Source organism: Setaria viridis, chromosome 2 (assembly GCF_005286985.2).
Source record: "Setaria viridis chromosome 2, Setaria_viridis_v4.0, whole genome shotgun sequence".
NCBI lineage: Eukaryota > Viridiplantae > Streptophyta > Magnoliopsida > Poales > Poaceae > Setaria > Setaria viridis.
In genome coordinates this window covers 47,593,478-47,615,103 of record NC_048264.2, presented here as the reverse complement: position 1 = coordinate 47,615,103, position 21,626 = coordinate 47,593,478, and the positions used below count along the sequence as shown (strand labels likewise).

General features: G+C 49.6%; 7 protein-coding genes across 8 annotated transcripts; 6 read left to right on the top strand and 1 right to left on the bottom strand.

Moving 5' to 3' along the window:
• The first annotated feature begins 1,283 nt into the window (after window positions 1–1,283).
• Window positions 1,284–4,970, top strand: LOC117842940 (protein RETARDED ROOT GROWTH, mitochondrial). Its single transcript, XM_034723469.2, has 7 exons — window positions 1,284–1,798; window positions 1,877–1,988; window positions 2,787–2,949; window positions 3,420–3,568; window positions 3,654–3,805; window positions 4,501–4,615; window positions 4,705–4,970. The coding sequence occupies exons 1-7, from the start codon at window positions 1,389–1,391 to the stop codon at window positions 4,831–4,833; spliced, it is 1,230 nt and encodes a 409-aa protein (XP_034579360.1). The 5' UTR covers window positions 1,284–1,388; the 3' UTR covers window positions 4,834–4,970.
• Window positions 4,971–5,700: 730 nt separating this feature from the next.
• On the top strand, window positions 5,701–8,650 carry LOC117842945 (L-ascorbate peroxidase 2, cytosolic). The gene is made up of 9 exons (XM_034723473.2): window positions 5,701–5,890; window positions 5,964–6,138; window positions 6,222–6,287; window positions 7,074–7,122; window positions 7,561–7,646; window positions 7,735–7,814; window positions 8,021–8,123; window positions 8,208–8,266; window positions 8,377–8,650. Exons 1-9 carry the CDS (start codon window positions 5,772–5,774, stop codon window positions 8,390–8,392), a joined length of 753 nt encoding a protein of 250 aa, XP_034579364.1. The 5' UTR covers window positions 5,701–5,771; the 3' UTR covers window positions 8,393–8,650.
• Window positions 8,651–8,799: 149 nt separating this feature from the next.
• Window positions 8,800–11,445, top strand: LOC117842941 (arogenate dehydratase 2). The gene is made up of 11 exons (XM_034723470.2): window positions 8,800–9,252; window positions 9,322–9,383; window positions 9,468–9,560; window positions 9,648–9,848; window positions 9,944–10,027; window positions 10,101–10,196; window positions 10,274–10,351; window positions 10,430–10,519; window positions 10,615–10,682; window positions 10,804–10,885; window positions 10,966–11,445. The coding sequence occupies exons 1-11, from the start codon at window positions 9,078–9,080 to the stop codon at window positions 11,023–11,025; spliced, it is 1,089 nt and encodes a 362-aa protein (XP_034579361.1). The 5' UTR covers window positions 8,800–9,077; the 3' UTR covers window positions 11,026–11,445.
• A 327-nt stretch (window positions 11,446–11,772) lies between these two features.
• LOC117842943 (probable sugar phosphate/phosphate translocator At3g11320) lies at window positions 11,773–13,449 on the top strand. The gene is made up of 4 exons (XM_034723472.2): window positions 11,773–12,427; window positions 12,730–12,833; window positions 12,911–13,139; window positions 13,239–13,449. The coding sequence occupies exons 1-4, from the start codon at window positions 11,969–11,971 to the stop codon at window positions 13,386–13,388; spliced, it is 942 nt and encodes a 313-aa protein (XP_034579363.1). The 5' UTR covers window positions 11,773–11,968; the 3' UTR covers window positions 13,389–13,449.
• A 730-nt stretch (window positions 13,450–14,179) lies between these two features.
• LOC117842938 (uncharacterized) lies at window positions 14,180–16,492 on the bottom strand. The gene is made up of 2 exons (XM_034723467.2): window positions 14,588–16,492; window positions 14,180–14,512 (listed from the first exon to the last, which is right to left on the bottom strand). The coding sequence occupies exon 1, from the start codon at window positions 16,315–16,317 to the stop codon at window positions 14,626–14,628; it is 1,692 nt and encodes a 563-aa protein (XP_034579358.1). The 5' UTR covers window positions 16,318–16,492; the 3' UTR covers window positions 14,180–14,512; window positions 14,588–14,625.
• Window positions 16,493–16,645: 153 nt separating this feature from the next.
• On the top strand, window positions 16,646–18,248 carry LOC117842942 (probable glucuronosyltransferase Os03g0287800). The gene is made up of 2 exons (XM_034723471.2): window positions 16,646–17,395; window positions 17,528–18,248. Exons 1-2 carry the CDS (start codon window positions 16,707–16,709, stop codon window positions 17,874–17,876), a joined length of 1,038 nt encoding a protein of 345 aa, XP_034579362.1. The 5' UTR covers window positions 16,646–16,706; the 3' UTR covers window positions 17,877–18,248.
• A 154-nt stretch (window positions 18,249–18,402) lies between these two features.
• On the top strand, window positions 18,403–21,554 carry LOC117842937 (phosphoinositide phospholipase C 2). 2 transcript variants are annotated; one of them, XM_034723466.2, is made up of 7 exons: window positions 18,403–19,464; window positions 19,629–19,764; window positions 19,859–20,110; window positions 20,207–20,454; window positions 20,579–20,696; window positions 20,783–21,016; window positions 21,093–21,554. In XM_034723466.2, exons 1-7 carry the CDS (start codon window positions 18,941–18,943, stop codon window positions 21,384–21,386), a joined length of 1,806 nt encoding a protein of 601 aa, XP_034579357.1. In that variant the 5' UTR covers window positions 18,403–18,940; the 3' UTR covers window positions 21,387–21,554. The 2 variants fall into 2 exon arrangements, with proteins under 2 accessions (XP_034579357.1, XP_034579356.1); XM_034723465.2 differs by having other exon boundaries at window positions 20,204–20,454.
• The last annotated feature ends 72 nt before the right edge of the window (window positions 21,555–21,626 follow it).

Genomic DNA, 21,626 nt, shown 5'->3' with positions numbered 1-21,626 from the left:
CATTTCATCAACTTTTAGTAGTCACTTGAGTGTAGCACTTAAATCATATGCCAGCCTATAAAACAGTGAAATAAAACCTTACATTGTGAGACATAATTTCATTCGTCAACTCAAATATCATTAGATGACATGGCTCTTGAAAACTGTGCAATGAAATTTTGTATTGCGAATAGCCTTAGTTATGTTTTATATTCGGTATTTAGGCCCTGTTTGGCATGGCTCCAGCTCTGGGTGGAGCTGCTCTACTCCAAAACTCCAGGTAGAGTCAGCTCCACTCCAGAACTCCAGAAATGAAATGGGGTGTTTGGCTAGATAGGTACTCTCAGCTCCAAAAAAAATCAATTTCAGTGTTAATTGCCATTGTTGCTCCCAATTCAGGCCCCACTTGTCATCCTCTTCCCCTCCTTTCTTCCTCCTTTCCTTTTCCTCTCTTTGTCGTTGCCCACTGGTCACCCGAAGGAAGAGGAGGGGAAGGCACCAGCAGGTGGGTGGTGCTGCCGGTGGCGGGGGGTGCGGCTGGCGCGGGCGGCGGGGGGTGCGGCCGGCGGCGGGGCTCGAGCGGGCGGCGGTGGGGCTCGGGCGGGTGGCGGTGGGGCGGCCAGCGGCGGGGATCGGGCGGACGGCGGAGGGTGCGGTCGGCGGCGAGGGTAGGGCGGGCGGCGGTGGGGGCGGCCGGCGGCGGGGCTCCAAGGCCGGAGCGCACGGGATGGAGGGGCCACGGCGGCCGGCGGCCGGCGACGCAAGCGCGGTGGAGATGAGCGCGTGGAGTCTCGGAGGAAAAATAGAACGAACCGTTTTTTCTATGTAACCAGTGGCATTGGTGGGTAATTATCCACCAACTCCACGAGGAGGTTCAAAAGAGTGGTTTCTGGAGTAGCAAAAGAGGTGCTCCAAAACTCCACCTCCATTTGCATTACAGCTTCATGGAGTTGGCAACTCCATGAAGTTTTGGAGTTAGAGTGTTTGGCTGAATTTTTTGATATAGTTGTTGGAGTTTAGGAGTGGAGCTGTGCCAAACAGGACCTTAATGTTGTAATTGTCTAATTATTCGACAACCTATGCGTACGTACTGGGGAGGCAGAAGAGGATCAATTGGCTATGCATCGTGGAGGGTTCCAGTTCCACGTTCGATACCAGCATCCCTGAACTGGGCTGGCTTCTTTATTTGGGCTGGACCGCTCTTCTCTCTCGGCTACTGACGATGATGGGCCTAAAGAGCCCATGAAGTTGGACGTGAGCTTCAAGAAAGAAGACGGGCCCACTCACCCCGTCGTCGTCCACCTCCACCGGCTCCATTCCGCCTCCGCCTCCGCTTCCATTGCTTTGCTTGCAATTGCAATGTGGCGGAAGACTTGAGTGAGAGCTGAGTAGAGTACAGTAGGCCGCCCATGGAGGTATCGTCGAGGCTCCAAAGCCTCCTGAGGCCCCTCCTCCGCCTCCCCTCCCGCACCACAAGCAGAGCCCTCCAAACCCTAGCCCTTCGCCCCCCGCCGCCTCCTCCCCGCCTCCCATCCTCCTTCCTCCTCCTCCGCCCGCGCCGCCTCCCGCCTCCCCATCCTGCCAGCGCCCCGTCGCGCCTCCTCCTCCGCCCCTTCGCCTCCGTCTCCCCCGCCCCGGTCCCCGGGAGGGACCACCTCGACTCCAAGGACCAGGGACCCCCGCCCGCACCCTTGCCCCCGCCGCCGCCGGAGGAGCTCGCCTCCGACGACGAGGCCTACTACCACGAGCACCTTCTCGAGGTAGCACAGGAGAACCAGACAAGGGTCGTCCCCGTCAAGGCGTTCTTCCTATGCACCAGGTATTGCAATTTCCCCTCTCCGCCAATCTGCTTGTTCCGGGCTCCGCGATGAACTGATGGTTGATGGGCCTCTCGCAGCATCGACCTGCGGAGCCTCCAGTCCCAGAATTCCTTCAATGTCATCCCACCCACATCGCGTGCCACCAACTACGTCGTCCTTAGATACTACGATGTCAAGGGAGACCCCGAGGTAGCTAACTAACCCAATCCTCCCTGCAGCCACATTTCCTTATCACGGTAGAATCAGCAGATGTTGAAGACGTATTATGGTATGCAAAGCAAAATCTAATATTCGAACTGCAGGCTCTTGATGAATCTATTGTCTGGGAGATATTTAAAACTGAAACCCCAAGAAATCTAAATGTGTCCTGCTCTCTACATTTCCTTTATCCACAACGTTGAATTCGAAGTTTGATTGTTTGAAACACCGTGCCAGGCTGAATTTTACTGTTCCCTGACCGAAAGGAAGCTAATGTGTCCTGCTGTCTACATTTCCTTTATTTGCAATGTTGAATTCAAAGTTTGAAACACTGCACCAGGCTGAATTTTACTGTTCCCTGCAGTCTTAGTGTCTGGTAGTGTAAATGGCCTTTTGGATGTTGTGCTTCATTTGTCATAGTGTAGGCCTTTGCAGAAGGCTATCTGAAAGCTCCATTCTTGATTTGCCTATGCTCACTGGAATTGCAAGTTAAGATGGAGTTGGGTCTGTCTTTTGTTGTTTCCTGACACAGCATTTCGGTAGCATATGATGATTGTCTTTGTATAATATGCTCATATTATGCTTCTGGAGAGCTCATCGTCTTGTATTTACCGTACAATGAGAACAATGCGAATAGTTTCAAGCAGATTATAGAATCATCGTTAGTCGTTGCATGATATACTTATTGCCTTTATTTTAAAGATCTTTGTCTATTTTTCAGAGATTGTCTGGTAAGGACCTGGCAGAGAGTAGATACTTACTGGATTTGTTATTATCATCATTTCACAGGGTTTTAAGTCTGGTGTCATAGATGAGAGCCATTGTCACTACATGGTCGTTTTCCAATATGGGTCCATCGTGCTGTTTAATGTTTCTGATCATGAAGCAGATGGATACCTAAACATTGTCGAGAAGCATGCATCAGGTTTACTTCCAGAGATGAGAAAGGATGGTAAGCCCAAGAGCACTTACCCTGAAGGAGTAGAGTTTCCTGTTCTTTTATCTGCTTTGGATGTTATCATTATTTCCTTGCATCAGTACTATCCTAATAAAGTTAAATGGGGAGATACCATTATAAGTAAAATATATCTCATGGTATAAGAGGCATCTATAGAAGGTTATACTCTATTGTACGTCTATAGCATCCTTCAATCAACAATTGCAGACAAAAATATCCCATGATACCTGGAGTTACTGATTTGCAGATTGTGATACCCAAGGTTTATGGTAAGTTTTGCGACAAGAACTGTTCTTGACTTATATAGATATACACAGGTTTACTGCCCCGCTGCATTACTTTGCAGAGAGCACTGTTCTTGATTTGTATTGTTGCTTCTTCTTTGCATCTATCATTGAGGGTGCTGTTGCGTCATCTAAACGTTAGCATGTCCGTGACACAACCTTAAAATCTTCCAACTGCAGATTATGCTGTTGTTGAGAAGCCTACCTTGGAGACATGGATGCAGGGTGGTCTTGACTATATTGTGCTTAGGGATCTGAGCATTGATGGAATCCGCACCATTGGAAGCGTTCTAGGTCAGAGTATTGCTCTTGACTACTATATCCGTCAAGTACGTATAAATATAATTCAGTAGCAGATGTCTTGTGAATTATGATTGTACGTTAAGAAATCTAACCAACTATCTTTGTTGATAGGTGGATGGAATGGTAGCTGAGTTCACAGATATCAATCGTGGAATGGAAAAAACTGGCACCTTCACTATGGAAAGGAAGAAGCTTTTCCAGCTCGTAGGGAAGGCCAACTCTAACTTGGCAGATGTTATTCTTAAGCTTGGACTCTTTGAGAGGTATGATAGCTTCATGCTGAGTAGTATTTGAGTTTTCCTAAATGCAAATAATCTATGAATATTCCTTGTTCCGTTCCCCTGACAATAAAGGTTAATATTCTTTCTTTGCCTTTTCAATTGTTTTGTTGCATGCAACATTTGACTGCCCTGTTGTTCTTTCAATTTACATGTGCATTCTCCTGCCAGAGAAGTTGATGTTGCATACTTGCATCCTGTAGTCAGACATGTACACTGGTGTCCATGAAACTGCTGCTTAGTGATATCAGAGACAAGCTTTTTCTATATTTTTTAGTTTACTTTTAATTTTGTGTGATGCTGTACAAGTTTGTAAAGTAGGTGGAAAAAGACTGAGCTCGCACAATTGTTGTAAAGAATGAAACCAAATTACTAATTAAGCATTGCATGAATGTCAGAGGTAAAGTTTTCTCTGAAATTTGTTGCCTTGTAATATTGCGGGGCACAAGGACGTGTTTCATTTGGCCTGCCTTTGGTGAGTTAAAAAAAGAAGATTACTAGTTCAGTTTCCATGTGAGATCTGAATTTGACTTGTCTGTTTCTTATAATTTAATTTCTTTTTCCAGTTTTCTCCATGTTTTAATGCTACCTGCCATAGTTGTTGGGGTTCTTTGACATTGAGATGAACTCTTATGTTTATTTTTGAGCACACATTTACACTAGACCTCTGTGGATTCCAGGTCAGACATAGCATGGAAAAACGCAAACTATGCTCAGATCTGGGAATACCTTCGAGATGAATATGAGCTGACCCAAAGATTTGGAAACCTTGACTTTAAGTTGAAATTTGTGGAGGTAAGGCTGGTGGTGTGATGCAGAATATTTGAAATTTGACTTTATGGTTGTGTGTCTCTGATGCGTGGTATATTTTTTGAAATTGGCAGCACAACATCAGGTTTCTTCAGGAGATCCTCCAGAACAGGAAGTCGGATTTCCTGGAATGGCTTATTATCATCCTGATCAGTGTGGAGATATTGATATCTGTTTATAACATCGTCCAGGAGCAGATGTAGCGGCTGTGTTACATCCTGAACACGGCAAAGGTGTTTTTGCGTTGCCCCAATGCCACTGGCAGCCTCAATCAATTTGTAAAGAAAGAGTACTAGATAGTGGATCCGATTGGGAATGGTAAACTTTGGCCACAAACACACACAGAGCATAGTCTCAAGGAGTCATTGCGTTTTTGAAAGTAGTAGAGTGAGTAGTTTGGGTGGTAAGTCGTGTTGGTTTGGTGACCGCGCATGCTGCCACTCACAGCCGAATGCCAATACCATGAGAGGCGTATGCAGGTGGTGAAGAAAACTAGGAAGTGGCTTTGGTGCTTTCTCTCGTCGTCTTGTCTCGTGTTGCCGATGCGGACCATGGATGATTTTGGCTGGGCAAACATTCAAGCAGGCTCTTAGCTTCAGGTGTAGCGCCTGCCTACTCGACCGTCAGCCATTCTTTTCTTTTCGAGAGGATGCATGATTAACTTTTTTTAGAGGAAAAAAATGCATGATTAACTGGTAATCCGGCGGAGCGGCAAGAAAAATGCAGCAGGGGAGGCGGCCCAACCGACGTGGGCCAACTGGGCAAGGTCAATCGGGTGCCCCCACCACCACGCGGCACCTCTCCCCGGAGGAATCTCCGCGCACCTGCCGTGTTCACACACACCCCTCGTCCCAAATTACCGGAATGCCCGCCCCGGATGCTCTGACTGGATCTTGGGAAGGGGCGCAACAGGATCCGGGAAAGGGGCAGAACCGTCCGAGCAGGCCAGCACGCCGGTCCAGTGGGCCCCCTCCCGATCAGGGCCGCACGATCGGCCGCCCAACGGCCTCGATGTCGCTACTAGAAGCTTCCCCAGGTCTACGCGTATATAACGCGGCCAGGCCAGGCCATCCATTCCATTCCCCGGCCGTCTCCTTCCTCACCCCCCGTAGTCCCCTTCCTGCGCATCGTGACGTCAGCCATGGTGAAGGCCTACCCCACGGTCAGCGAGGACTACCTCAAGGCGATCGACAAGGCCAAGCGCAGGCTCCGCGGCCTCATCGCCGAGAAGAACTGCGCCCCGCTCATGCTCCGCCTCGCGTAAGCCGCCTCCCCCAACCGCCCCATTCCCCGATCTGGCTTGTGCTTCTCACCTCCCACTCACCCCTCGCAGCTGGCACTCCGCTGGCACCTTCGATGTCGGCACCAAGACAGGGGGCCCCTTCGGCACCATGAAGGACCCCGCCGAGCTGGCGCACGGAGCCAACGCCGGACTCGACATCGCCGTCAGGCTGCTCGAGCCCATCAAGGAGCAGTTCCCCACCATATCCTACGCTGACTTCTACCAGGTTACCTGCCCGCCCGCCCGCCTGCTCAGATTGCGGTTTCTATTCCAGATCGAGTAACAACTTTCCCTCTTACGGCGCTGCAGCTCGCCGGAGTCGTTGCCGTTGAGGTCACCGGCGGCCCTGATGTCCCCTTCCACCCAGGGAGGCAGGTCAGACATATTCCTTCTTCCTTTTATCATCACACAAATCGTGCTCCTGCCCCAACCCAACCCACCACGACCCAGAGATTTTGCTAGGGTTTAAGCAAGCAGACCTTATTCTCTGCCTACCAACTGCACCTGCGTAGTTGACATATGCAGATGTGCGGGATTATTGTCTTTGTTCAAAAGCTCTGCATTCATGTGATGCTAATTATTTGCAATCCCATATTATGTTGGTTGGTTGTACTGTTGATAGATTGGCAATTCCTAGATTAAGTGTCTACATCACATTCCTTTACCCTAGGGCCTAGATATGACGTGTAAAAATTCTGGTGATGCTGTGTTGGTTTTGCCAAGCAAAATTGCCCCGATTACATTATCACTGCATTTCATGAGAGAGCAGTGATCATAAGGTGATAATGGAGCCAATTGATCTTCTGCGTAGGCCCATATGCTTTAAATGCAATTATTGCATGTTTGTTTCATGTATTGCTCATTCTGTCGATGTAACAATTATTCACTGGCCCAGGTTCAAGCAGATAATAAGCGTGTAATTAGTAATGAGCTACATCTCTTGTCTTATAACTTGTAAGATATTGTCGCCTAGGACTCTTGCCTTCCGTTAATAGTATTTGTATTTGCTCGTTATAGATGTTACATGACCTCAAAAAAAAAGATGTTACATTATCTCCCATTGGGAATATGTTATTATGCATTGATTTAGACTTGCTGTTTCTTTACTTTATTTTTCATCTAGATGTGGATGTTGATGAAATCATTGTTTTTATTCTGTAGGACAAGCCTGAGCCTCCACCAGAAGGCCGCCTTCCTGATGCCACCCAAGGTACAGTTAAAAAATACCTCTGATATTACTGAAATTCTGGCATCATATTATGCTAATTGTATTCTATTGACGTGGAAAAGGTTTCAAAATAATACCTTCCTTTTCAAATAGGACAATTTAGCAACTAGAGTTGCAGTAGCAAGTATTTGATTACGATTTCTTGCATTTTGTGATACAATTTTTTTTAATCTGTTTTCATGTTGGGTGTCTTGTTCCACAGCGTTTGCGTGCTTCTGGGTGCATTATGCGGCATCCTTCTTTTGAAAAAAGGAACACCTCAATTGATGCAAAATGCTTAAACGTTATCTAACTTAGTGTTCTTGGATTGCCTTCTTTGTTGTGTCAAGGATGAAGTGAGAAAAAATTTGTTACTTATATTTGTCATCAATTGGTAGGAATGTGGTAGATGGACTTACTGGTTGGGGTCTCTTGTATCAGGTTCGGACCACCTTAGGCAGGTGTTCTCCACACAGATGGGTTTGAGTGACCAGGACATTGTTGCGCTTTCTGGTGGTCACACCCTGGTTTGTTGAATTGTTCAACTAGTCTCTGTATTTTTGTGCTAGAGAACTTAACAGGTTGTGCTTATGCATAATTGACTATCTCTTGTAGGGAAGATGCCACAAGGATAGGTCTGGCTTTGAGGGAGCCTGGACTTCCAACCCTTTGATTTTTGACAACTCTTACTTCAAGTAAGTGAGGTGTTTCTTTCAAAGGAGACTCCTTATTTCTTGTCGTTCTGTGTTTTGCTGCTTAAACTGAAAGTTAATTAGCTTTTTTTTTTCCTTACTGGGAAAGTGAGGGCTCTATTGATTGAGTAATGGCCTTATTACAATCCTGGAGCACGAACTCCTTGACATAGGTGTTATTAAAGTTGAAATGTTGAATACTCTGACAGGGAGCTCCTGAGTGGTGAGAAGGAAGGCCTTCTGCAGCTGCCAAGTGACAAAGCCCTCCTTTCTGACCCATCCTTCCGCCCGCTTGTTGAGAAATACGCAGCGGTATATGTTTGATTCTTGCACCTTGTTGGAGATTTCAGCTCACCCTTGTAAGTTCTAACCTGGAAGATTTTGCCCGGTTTGTAGGATGAGGACGCCTTCTTTGCTGACTATGCTGAGGCCCACCTGAAGCTTTCTGAATTGGGGTAAGTCGTGGTGGAAGGTCCAGACCACGAAGAATGCTTGTTTGCTACTACTGCTTGAACACTAAGGCAGATGGCAGAGCAGTAATGTGGATATGTTTTCTTGATTGCAGATTTGCTGAGGCGTAAGGTGCTTCCAGCCAGACAAGGGAAAGGGGGTTACCATTCTGTCAATTTGGCACCCGAGACTGTTACGAACCAGAGAAGAGTGTGGTGGCTGTAATAAACATTGGTTCGGCCTTGTGAGGCAGACCATCTTTTGTGTGTTTCTGTGGAACGGTTAGCGTAATGTGATTTCTGAATTTTATTCAGCTGAGGGTGCAGTGTGTAATGTCATGGTTCTTTCCTTGCTTGGTCCAGCCTTTTATCTATCCATCTATTTATTAAGCGGGTGCCCTCTGCTCATCTATCTTTGATTGATGATGACAAACGTTTGCCTGGACTGATGAATAATCTTTGATTGGTGCGGAGGGTAAAGAAAGCAGCCGCAGGATTCGGAGTAAATTCAAATAAAAGCAGAGCGTCTCAGGATATGAAGAAAAATACTTATTTGTTTAAACATAAACATTCAGCTAATATAGCTGAAAAACAAAAACACTTTCTGATATGACTAAGGCCGTCTTTATGCTCCGGCTCCTGTCACGTACAAGTCGGGAGGAACCACGATGGTGGCTTCCGTGAACACAGGAGCCGAGCCGGTAAAAATGATTATGGAACCGAGGAAGAAGGCCACCAACCAACCCCACTTGCCTATTTCCGGAGTCCAAGAGAGCAGAGGGCAGAGCAGCAGCAGCCAGCAGGACAGGAATACAGGATGGTGGCCACGGCGTCCTCACCCCCGATCCCCCCCACGGGACGGGAAGGAGGAGCCCGCCGCCAGCCTCCCCGCACCCTCTCTATGCCCCTGCGCGCCAGCCGCCGCTCCATCTCCGCCTCCGCCACCGGCGATCTGCCCGTTCCGGCCTCCCGCGACCCCATCTCGCTGCCACGTAAGATCACCTCGCCTCTCTATGAACAATTGAATTCATGATGATGAAATGCGCGACTGAACCAAGCAGGGCCTCTCACCACCGCGGATCTCATGGAGCCGACTGGGGACGGGTTGAAGGTCGCATACCAGGTCCGTCGCCAACCTCTTCACCCCTTTCTCCATCAATTAAGGATATCTTTAGCATCATTGGAATTATTCATTACGAGTGTTTAGGGTTGCCCCGGAGCCTACAGCGAGGCGGCCGCCAGGAAGGCCTACCCGAGCTGTCACACCGTGCCCTGTGAGTACTTCGAGACCGCCTTCCAGGTACACACCCCTTGCTCATCTACTTACTTGAGGGTTCTGGCGTTCTGCTGATGATGCGATCCAACCCGATCTTCTCTAACACCACAGGCCGTCGAAGGATGCGTTGCTGATCGGGCAGTATTACCTCTTGAGAACTCCTTAGGTGGTAGCATACATCGCAACTATGACCTTCTACTTCGACATAGGTTGCACATCGTTGGTGAGGTACGTCTTGCAGTTCGCCATTGCTTGCTGGCAAATCCAGGAGTCAAGATTCAAAACTTGCGAAGCGCTATGAGCCATCCCCAAGTAATTAAGACCTTTCTCTTTTTTTCCCCTTTTATCTTTTTTCTTAAAGAAAAAAACTAATGCTGCACTCTCTATGCATCAATTATTACAATTAGGCTCTTGCACAATGCGAACAAACACTCACCAAGTTAGGAATTGAGCATAGGGAAGCTGTTGATGATACGGCAGGCGCCGCAAAGGTACATTTTACCTGATACGCTGAATCTATTATCTGGATGTTAGTTAATTATTATCCGTACATGCCTTTTCTAGCTTATTGCGGAACAGAAGCTCCAAGACACTGGTGCAGTTGCTAGTTCATTAGCTGCTGAGCTTTATGGACTCGATATTCTAGCAGAAAACATCCAGGTATACTAAGTTTCCTACTGAATTTTTATGAGACCATTCCTTATTTTCTTGAAAGAGCGACCTAACTCCTTGTAAAGGATGACACAGACAATGTCACCCGTTTTATGATGCTGGCTCGAGAACCCATTATTCCTCGCACAGACAAGCCATTCAAGGTACGAGATGAAGGAAATCTTTGACGTGTTCATGATCCACTCTTTGGTAGTTTAATGATACAAATTGGTGATCTCCAGACTAGCATTGTCTTCTCTTTGGAAGAAGGACCTGGGCAACTCTTCAAAGCACTTGCGGTGTTTGCTTTGCGGAAAATCAATCTCACAAAGGTATCTTTGAAATTTTCATTCCTAAACACTCTGATGGTTGGTTTTCCATTTTCGAAAGAGAGAATTTATCAGTGCTGCAACGTTATGTTCTGCAGATGGAAAGCCGTCCACACAAGAAAAGGCCTCTACGTGTAGCTGATGACAATTGCTCTGCACCGCTGAAGTAGGAACTAATCTACTCACTAAAGTTTCTTTGAGAATACAGAATCTGAGATTTTTCTGTAAACTGCTTGTCTAGATATCCCCTCCCCTCATATCACCCTTTTTTCACACTGATGAGCCAGGCACTTTGACTACCTCTTCTATGTTGATATTGAGGCTTCGATGGCTGATCCAAATGCTCAAAATGCACTTGGAAACTTGAAGGTATTGCTTTATCAGTTTTTATTTATGGCACTGTGGTAAGCAAGTGGTGAGTTGGTGACTCGGTTCATTTTGTTCCTCAGGAATTCGCCACTTTCCTAAGAGTTCTTGGGAGCTATCCTACAGATGTGAGTGAAGCTTGAATCGAACTACAAGCTTCCTGGCTGACAGCATAGTTGAGGAAGCTGTCCATTTTTTTAGGTAGCAGGGAAGAGATGTTATTGATTATGTTTTGCAAGTCCATTGGTGATTGTGGTTCGTACACCCGCTGGAGTGTTCTTTTTAATCCTCTCTAGTTGCCGTGGAGAAAAGGAGAAGTGTTTTGTGGCACTGGACTGACTGCATGCTGCGAACAGCACAAAAGGAAGGTTCATTTGTGGTTGAAGTATCTCTCTATGGGGAAGGTCACCTCCAATTCTTGTATTTCATGTCAAGAACCAAGTGTCTTGATCTGTGAAACCTAACAGAAAAGGAAAAAAAATGATGTGTGATGACTGGAGCCACCTAGCTTTGATACAATAGGATAGCTGGAGAATGAATCGATCAAATTATTGAGGATGCTACCGCGATGGTTAATGTTTATTGTTAATCATGTTATATTGTCACCTTTTGACAGAAAGTACTCCCTCCGTCCCTTAATAGCTGTCGCTTGGGCAACAGATAAAAAGGTTTCATTCTTTGGGTTGCCACGGAACTCGTGCAGTGCAGGTTTTGTGCACCCACTTCCACGCAAAGAAGCTTTCAGATGATGGATGGATGGATCCATCTCTATGGTCTATGGATGATTTCTCATCCATCCATCCATAGACAGCATTAATAAAATCGAAAGAATAATACTATACTAAGTAATAACAGTAATAAATAAATAAATAAACAGAAGAAAATAAAGGGAGACGGCGAGAAGGGCCAGCCCTTTGCTTTCTCTCTCCTCCACCTTCCTCCTCCCTGGCTCTCTTCTCCCTCCTCCGTCCCGGGTCCGGCCTCTCTTCTTCTTCTTCCCCCGCCCGCCCGGCGAACAATCTGAAAAACAACAGCAGGGCCCAAGTGCCGAACCGAACCCCCGGATCTGATAAAGCAGGGTCGAGGATGACCGGCGGTGGCAAGGACGGCGGCAAGGGCCGGCTCTTCACGGTGGGCCTCGTCACGGCGTGGTACTCCTCCAACATCGGGGTGCTGCTGCTGAACAAGTACCTGCTGAGCAACTACGGGTTCAAGTACCCCATCTTCCTGACCATGTGCCACATGGGCGCCTGCTCCCTCTTCTCCTACGCCGCCATCGCCTGGCTCCGCCTCGTCCCCATGCAGCTCCCGCGCTCCCGCCTCCAGCTCGCCAAGATCGCCGCGCTCAGCCTCGTCTTCTGCGCCTCCGTCGTCTCCGGCAACATCTCCCTCCGCTACCTCCCCGTCTCCTTCAACCAGGCCGTCGGCGCCACCACCCCCTTCTTCACCGCCGTCTTCGCCTACCTCATCACCGTCAAGCGCGAGTCCTTGCTCACCTACCTCGCGCTCGTGCCCGTCGTCACCGGAGTCATCATCGCCAGCGGCGTAAGTTGGCATTCATTCAATCAATCAAATTATTACACGAGATGAGATCCCCAATTCCCGGATCTGTGCTTGATTTTCAATTCTCAAAAAAGATTGACCTGAATCGTGCAATTCTCACATCACTTTGATCGCATTGCCTTGTTGGATGGACAATATGAGGAAACCATTCTGCCTGCCAATGCCATCATACACACATGCTTGCAACTGATGTAATAGAATCGTGCAGCTCTGATCATCATTCATCATCTCTAAAGCTGAGTCCGATCCTGAGTCGAATGACCTGGTCATCCTTGTGATTGCAGGGAGAGCCCAGCTTCAATCTGTTTGGGTTCATCATGTGCGTTGGAGCAACCGCCGCAAGGGCACTGAAGACAGTCCTGCAAGGGATTCTCATGTCTTCCGACGGGTAGGCAATCCACCACACCACCAGCTATCTATGTTCCCAACTTGCATGCTGTACTGAAGAAGCAACCCAACTCGCAGGGAGAAGATCAACTCCATGAACCTGCTCATGTACATGGCGCCAATCGCTGTTATTCTCCTGGTCCCTGCAACCATCTTCATGGAGGATAATGTCGTTGCCGTCACCATGGAACTGGCCAAGAAGGACTTCAACATCATCTGGTACCTGCTCTTCAACTCTTCCTTGGCCTACTTCGTGAATCTGACCAACTTCCTGGTGACAAAGCACACAAGCGCGTTAACCCTGCAGGTATGTGGATTCGTCCTTCCTTCTATTCAGTTGGTTTATTGGTTAGGAAGGAAATGCATGCAATGCTGATGCTGAGAGCATGATATAATCCGGCTGCAGGTCCTGGGCAACGCAAAAGGTGCCGTTGCAGTTGTGATCTCCATCCTCATCTTCAAGAACCCCGTGTCTGTAACTGGGATGCTGGGCTACACGCTCACTGTCATAGGGGTGGTTCTTTACAGTGAAGCTAAGAAGCGCAGCAAGCAATGAAACCGGCAGCTCATCTTTCATGGATCAGCTAGTGCCAATAATACCTGTGTTCTTTTTTTTTTTTTTGAAACGCCAATGGTATGGTGTGATCCACAGAAAAACAAAAGAAAAGAAATATAGTGATTCATTCTTTATTACGTGTTGTGGTTCCCGTATAGTAAAGCCCCCCTTTTCCTTTTCTCCTCTATCTGCTCCAAACAGTGCAATACGCGCGCCAATTTCATCCATGCATAAATACGATGCAGTAATTGTCAGGATGTTTACATTTGCACAACAATCTCGAGATAAAAATGAACGTCAAACAACGTCGCAACACAACACGCATCAAAAGCATGGTTGGTCACACTGCTGTAGGCCTGACTTCACCTTCCTGTACGTGTCCAAATTCCTTGCAGAATGCAGCAAACTGACGTACATAAACAAAGTCACCTTCTTGCTAACTTGCAGAATGGCAATGCACAGCAAGCAGTTGACCCATAAGACAGACACATTCAATAAATCAAGCATATACATTAAATTGGTAAATCGGACCTGTGGCTTCACAACGCTCAATGGCAGCACAACAAGAACACTTATCTTAAAAAAGAAGCACGCCCCTGAATAGTGCCTCTTTTAAGCGTGTGCACTCCCACCCGTATCCATTGTGCATATGCACTTGCATAGTAACATATCAGATATGCTTCAGCTCGCTCATCATGGAAACTCAAGAGCTACTTAACTAGCCTTGCACAATCAATAAGTAGCTGCTACTAAGGCACATAACGCACAATACTCTATGGGGATTAAAGCGATTAAGAGCCAGAAAAGGAAGCATATGCTGAAAAACAACATAATAGAGAGATCCACAGCTGTGCAATTACTAGGCAATACAAAAAGGATAAGGTGCTAACATAGAAGGAGGCGCATCACGCTACATGATTTACTCTACCATCTAATGATTTAACATAAACTATTAACTCCGATACCAAGCACACAACCAGTCACCTGGACGCATGCAACAGCAGAAAGCCTAAAACTTGCTCAGCCAACTCAGTGACTAATGTGACCTGGTCAGTGAGCGATCCTAACTCTAAGTCATGGACACCAATTAATGCTCCATTGCTCCAACCTTCATGGTGCATTTCCTGAATTCACCATATGAGAATTCGATAAGCAAATGAATCAGGAAATAAAGTTGGCATCGGTCAAACAACATGTACCTCTGAAATCGCAACATATCAAGTTCAGACTGCAGCACTTAAGAAACCTGAGGCGCAGATGGCATGCATTGAATTTCATATGTGACAAGCGATGGGCCAAATGCGCTATACTTTCCCGGACTGCTAAATGCCCGCTCTGCGTCAGCACGCTTAGAGAAAACTACTTTTGCAATCTTGGACTTCTTAGTGATCTCAGTCTCACCCTCCACGATAGGTCCATGTATGCGGAATATGCTGTTGATGTCATCCACAGAAGGAATAGCTTCTGGACTACTAAAATGTAAAATCAAGGCTGCTGGGCCATCTGCAGAAGGATCTGCAGAAGCCGGACTTTTTGCATCTGCGGGAGGATCTGCAGAGGCCCGATCCTGAGGTGTCTCCTCCTGCTTCATCTTCTTATTGGCACTCCTGTTGGTGTTCTGGGAGGGCCGCTTCCTTTTGCGACCTTCATAATCACTATCTCCGTCATCGAAATCGCTGATGATGATATCACACCAATACGAATCTTCTGCCTTCCTAGCTGAGTACAAGCTCCCCGCGGACTTTCTCCGGCCCCTCTGACCATCCGCAGCCATCAGTTCGTTATCGTTGTCGGCTTCTGCCTTTGTAGCTGGGCCCAAGCTCCCAGCCGACTTTTTCCTACCCTTCTTGCAACCGAAAGTGTCGAGCAGCTCTTTATCTTGGTAAACGCTCGGCGCTTCGTTGTCCTTGTGCTTTGAGAAGAAGCTAACAATGAGAGGAACAGAGTCGTAACTGGCGTTGACAGGATCAGCAGCAACCGACAAGAGTTGCAGCAGCATGTCAGCGGCTGACGGATACTCCAGTTTGTCCTCCATCTCCTCATCCTTGAGCCGCGTGTCCCTGCAGGCATCAGTTTTCCTAGGCCTCCCTCGAGGCCTCCCGCGCGGCGCACCACTGCCCCTGCCCCTGGAGCCCCTCTTGCGGTCGATGTCGAGGTCTGATTCGGAGTCGGTGGCCCCCTTCTTCCTAGGGTCCCAGTCCTCGTCGGAGTCGTCCTCCTTGACGGCTTCCTCCTTCCTCTTCCTGCCCCTCCTGCTGGAGGGGGCCTCATCCCTGGTGGTGGTGGTGGTGGATTTAGGAGGAGGATGGATAGGAGTGAGGGGGAGCAGGCCGAGTTCCAAGGTGTAGTGAGGAGGGTCCGGCAGCGCCCTGAAGGCGTCGAATGCTCTGAGATGCGCCTTGGCGATGGCCGCCTGCACCCTGTTGGTGAAGCCCATGCGGTCGGCTGCGAGGTCGTGGAGCGAGGCGAGGAAATCGGCGGGGACGAAGGGGCGGGCGGGGGTGGCGAGGGCGGCCTCGACGCGGAGGGAGAACTCGTCGAGGGAGGCCTCGACGGCTGCGTCGAAGTCGTCGCCGCCGTCGTCGTAGAGCTCGGCGACGGGGAAGTAGGGCTCGTAGGGCCTGAGCTCGGCGGCGTCGCACCAGGCGAAGGCCTTGTCCCCGAAGTAGGAGACGAGGAGCTGGCCGTCGTGGCCGGTGCCGTTGCCGCCGGCGGAGTAGACGAGGCCGGGCCAGGCTGCGTGGTTGAGCTTCTTGCCCCAGACCATGTCGCCCGGCGCGAAGCCGCCGACCCTGGGGGCGTCGGGATCCGGAGGGCGCGGGCGGGCGGGGGCCGGGGGATTCTTGCGGGGGCGGCCGCGGCCGCGCTTGGGCGGAGGAGCCAGGTCGGAGGAGGCGTTGTTGTTGAGGTCGATGTGGGCGCCGGACATGGTGGCTAGCGGTAGGGTTAGGGTTTGCTCGGCTCGATTTGGGGATGGAATGGAATGGGATGGGTGTGGAGGAGTGGGGAGTGGAGCCTGGCCTGGCCTGGAGAGTGGGGAGGCGACACCGCCCGCCGCCGCCGAGACGAGCGAGAGAGATGGGGAGAGAGAGCGCGCTGAAACGGGCCGAGGCCGACGGACGAACGCAGCCCAGTTCAGTTATACGGGCCAAATGCAATCCAATCATGACTGACTGGCCCAGTCGAGCAGCGATGCATGTGCGTGTACAGTTTGCCATCAATGAAACGAGGACGACCTGTCGTCGTCATGCATACACATCCCCATCCCGGCCGATCCTCATTTTATCAGTCCACTTCCACTGGCACACTAGCTCCGCCATGGCGTCGCCGAAGCACAATCCGACGACTTGCAAGCAGATCAAAAAGAAGCAGCGGCCGCTGGTGCTGCGGCGCGCGATGCTGCATTCCTGCGCGTGCTTCCTGGTGGGCCTGGTGACCGGCCTCGCCCCTTCCGACTGGGCCGACGCCGCCTCCCGCGCCGCCGCCGACGCCAACACGAACCTACTCTCGAGGGCGGCCCGCGCCATGAACCACACGGAGGCGCTGCTCACGACGCACTACCAGCTGCTCTACCAGCAGCCGCCTCAGCAGCAGCAGCAGGGGCAGGAGCAGGAGCAGCGCCAGGTGCAGGTGGTTGTCATCGTCATCACGACGACGGCGGGCTTTTCGTCGTCGGATCGCGAGCGTCGGTCGGCGGGTCTGACGCGCACGGCGCACGCGCTCCGGCTGGCGTCTCCCCCCGTGGTGTGGCTGGTGGTGGAGGCCGCGCGGGAGGCGGCTCCCACGGCGGCCCTGCTCCGGCGCACGGGGGTGCTCTACCGCCACCTCACCTACGCCGACAACTTCACCTCCTCCGACTCCGACGACGCCTGGGAGGAGGAGCGCCACCACCAGCGGAACGTCGCGCTGGCCCACATCGAGCAGCACCGCCTGCGCGGCGTCGTGATCTTCGCGGGGCTCGCCGACGTCTACGACATACGCCTCCTCGAGAACCTCCGCCACATAAGGTACAAACCCTGCTGCCTAGCTTACTGTTGGATGAATTGTCGGTGGTGTGTCGGCAGAGCAGCATGGACCAGGATAGATCTACTATGGCCGGGCAATAATGGATGTATGAATGATTGGGCATCGCATCGCAGGACTCTGGGTGCGTGGGCCGTGGCCACAGTGTGGCAGCAGCAGAGGAGGGTGGCCGTGGAAGGGCCCGTCTGCGTCCGCAACACCACCACCGCCGCCTGGTTCTCCTCTTCCACCAGCAGCACGTCGGACTCCGTCCACGGCTTCGCCTTCGCCAGCCACCTTCTCTGGGACCCTGCCAGGTGGGACCGCTTCCCTACCTCGGAGCCCGACCAATCGCAGGACTCCATCAAGTTTGTGCAACGCTTGCTGGTCGAGGACTACAACGAAACGACGCCCGTCATCCCTGCTGGCTGTTCATCACCGACGATCATGGCATGGCGTCTCGTCGACACTACGCTGCTGCTCTAGCATGCATCATCATATCCTTCTTTCAGATATATGCATGCATCACCGGCCACTGCAAACTATGGCAGCTTATTATTAAGTAGTTCCCTAGCTAGATCCACATATACGAGCTAGCAGCGAGCTCGATCAATCATCAAGGAAGATAATTAAAAAAAACCTGCATAATTACACGCTACTGTATTAATTAATAATGATGTACCCTGCAATATATATGCATGATTTTTATAAATATGTTGGATGGAATACGTGTACTCCCTCCGTTCCATTCCAAAATGCAAAATGTATGTCGTTTTTTGCTTTTCTAGGCTACTACTACATTGTTTGAATATAATAGGTGTCTCGAATAGTTGCATGCTCAGTCGTTTTTGCTGGCCATTCTCCTACAAATTAATAAATAGACTATATACATACATAAGCGAAAATAAAAGGTGAGGATATAAATTACTTCAAATTGGTTATGCTTATATATATCATGCATGTTGGAAATGATTTCGGTTCCAGATTTGCAATATATGGTTGGTTGGGCCAGGGCAAGCGGAATTGAAGCAGCTAATGGATGCTGCTGGTGCCTTCCTTTGGATGGTGATGCATATTATTCATTATGATGTCGACGGACAACTGAGTCGCATCAAGGCAACGTACCTCTTCTTTTCTTGCCCTCCCTCCATCCTAGCTTTTGCATGGTTTTTGCTTTTCTTTTTGTCAAGCACTTGTCCTGTCCATCCAAGTGATTTCTTATTTAGAAACTGACTTGTATCTGTCTCCTTTTTAATATATATAATCAGCACAAAAACACAAGTAGTAGAACAACACAAGTGCATTGTGGATTTGTGCAGACTCAAAATGGTAAAGAAAAAGGAAGCTTTGAAGAGAAAATAAAGAAAGAGGAGGGGAAAAGGACGGTTTGGTAGTTACTACTCCTTATAGCGCTGAGTCAGACGCGTCCCCTCCCGTCCCCTTCCCTTCCCTTCCCCTCCCCCGCTTCTTGTCTCGTCTCCCTCTCCTCCCAGGCTCCAGGCCTCCTCCCCCATCAAGTCAAGAACAAGGAAAGCTGCAGGCACGCAATCATGGGCACCACCTACAAGTGCTGCCTCATCTTCAAGCGCCGCTTCCAGTCCCGGGACGCCGCCCCGCCCGACGATGTCCGCGCCCTCTTCAACCTCCACTCCGGCGGCGGGACCCACATGGGCGCCGACGGCCTGCGCCGCTACCTCGACGCCACGGAGGACGCGCTGGACGACGGCGAGGTCGACCGCCTGCTCGACCAGATCCGTATCCAGCAGCAGCAGGGCCGCGCCCGCCTCCCCCGCCTCTCCCGCCCGCTGCTCGCGCTCGACGACTTCCACCGCTACCTCTTCTCCCACGACCTCAACCCGCCCATCCGACGCCCGCAGGTGCACCACGACATGTCCCACCCGCTCTCCCACTACTTCATCTACACGGGCCACAACTCCTACCTCACCGGCAACCAGCTCAGCAGCGACTGCAGCGACGTCCCCATCATCAAGGCGCTGCAGAGGGGGGTGAGGGTCATAGAGCTCGACATGTGGCCAAATTCAGCAAAGGACGACATCAACATCCTACACGGCAGGCATGTGGCCTTTTATTTTATCTACCTAGCTATCCACATTGTTACTCTTGACGACGATGCTCTTGCTGCTAACAATGCAAGTTGTTGTTCTTGTTTCAACAGAATAATGCTTATGCTAACTTACACTTTTCCTCTCCCTTCTACACACATATATAACAATATAGGACATTGACCACCCCAGTTTCACTCATCAAATGCCTGCGGTCCATCAAAGAATATGCCTTTGTGGCGTCCCCCTATCCTGTCATCATAACGCTCGAAGACCACCTTCCGGCTGACCTCCAGGCAAAAGTTGCCGAGGTACCCAATTGTGTTGCGTCTTCCCTGACTGCTTGTTGCGCTTCTCTAACTTAACATGTGCCTTTTGGAAACCAACCCTGTTAATTATTATTAGATGGTCCTTGAAGTATTTGGCGACATACTCTTCTACCCCGGAACCGATCATTTCAAAGAATTCCCATCACCTGAAGAGCTCAAGGGCCGCGTCCTCCTCTCCACCAAGCCCCCCAAGGAGTACCTTGAAGCCAAGGTTGGCACCATGAAAGAGGGTGACGCTGACCCACATCCTGGCAAAGGAGCTGCTGATGATGCCGCGTGGGGAAAAGAAGTACCGGATTTTCAGACTGAGATTCAGTCTGCTAATAAGGTATTGTCTATTCTATCGCCTTCCTTTCCTTCGCACTATGCAATCAATCAGTTGTGCGAGATTTCACCTACAGACAACTGTGGTTCCCTCTAGCAGCATGATGATGATGGCTCAGATCACCAAAGAGATGACGAAGAGGACGACGACGATGATGACGACGAGGAACAGATAATGCATCCTCATTCAGCTCCACAGTATAAACAGCTTATTACTATTAGAGCAGGGAAGCCAAAAGGCTCTCTGGCTGATGCCTTGAAGAGTGATCCAGATAAAGTTAGGCGTCTCAGTTTGAGCGAGCAACAACTTGCCAAACTGGCAGAGGATCATGGAACTGAAATTGTGAGGTATGCATAAAATAACTACTCTTACTAGCACCTTCCCCTCTTTGTATTTTAACAGCGGCGGTAGAAAGAGGGAGAGATCAAGATACCATATTCCTGCATGCACTGAACTCGTGTTACTAAATAGGTTCACACAGAGAAACATATTGAGGATATACCCCAAGGGAACTCGTGTTACTTCATCCAACTACAACCCATTTCTTGGTTGGGTGCATGGTGCTCAAATGGTGGCCTTCAATATGCAGGTATATTTTCTCCTTCTGAGCTGTTAATCCAAGTTCGAGAGGCTGCTTACACTTGTCGTAACAACAATCCGATTTTCTTTCTTCAGGGATACGGAAGAGCCCTTTGGCTAATGCATGGATTTTATAAAGCCAATGGTGGGTGTGGTTATGTGAAGAAACCAGATTTCTTGATGCAGACAGAACCAGAAGTGTTTGACCCAAGGGAACGCCAACCTGTGAAGAAAACCTTGAAGGTCAAGGTGTACCTGGGTGATGGGTGGCGGATGGACTTTAAGCAGACACACTTTGATCAGTATTCTCCTCCAGATTTCTATGCGCGGGTATGTATGCATATAGAATTAACTCAGGTTCAATTGGGCAACAGCTTAGAACTCGTCCACTGGTATGGTATGGTAGGTTGGCATAGCTGGAGTCCCAGCAGACTCGATGATGAAGAAGACCAGGGCGATCGAGGATAACTGGGTGCCAGTATGGGAGGAGGAGTTCACCTTCCCCCTGACCGTCCCGGAGATCGCTCTGCTACGGGTGGAGGTGCACGAGTACGACATGTCGGAGAAGGACGACTTCGGAGGGCAGACGGTGCTGCCGGTGTCGGAGCTGCGGCCGGGGATCCGGGCGGTGGCGCTCTTCGACCGCAAGGGAAACCAGTACAACCACGTGAAGCTTCTCATGCGCTTCGAGTTTGTCTAGTCTGAGTGCCGACGCCCTTTCTGTTTGCATTATATGTTTAATTTGTGTGAATATGCATAAGTGATTCTGGGAGTTGAGTGTGCTCTCTCATCGTTTCTTTGTACATAGATTGGAATTGGAATTGGATTGTATGGTTGTTCTGAATCCAGGACGCTGATCGATCACTAATACCTATTGCATTGATCCTTGATCCCATGGGAATCCAGTAAAAGGAAATCACTTGCACAATGTACACCCCGC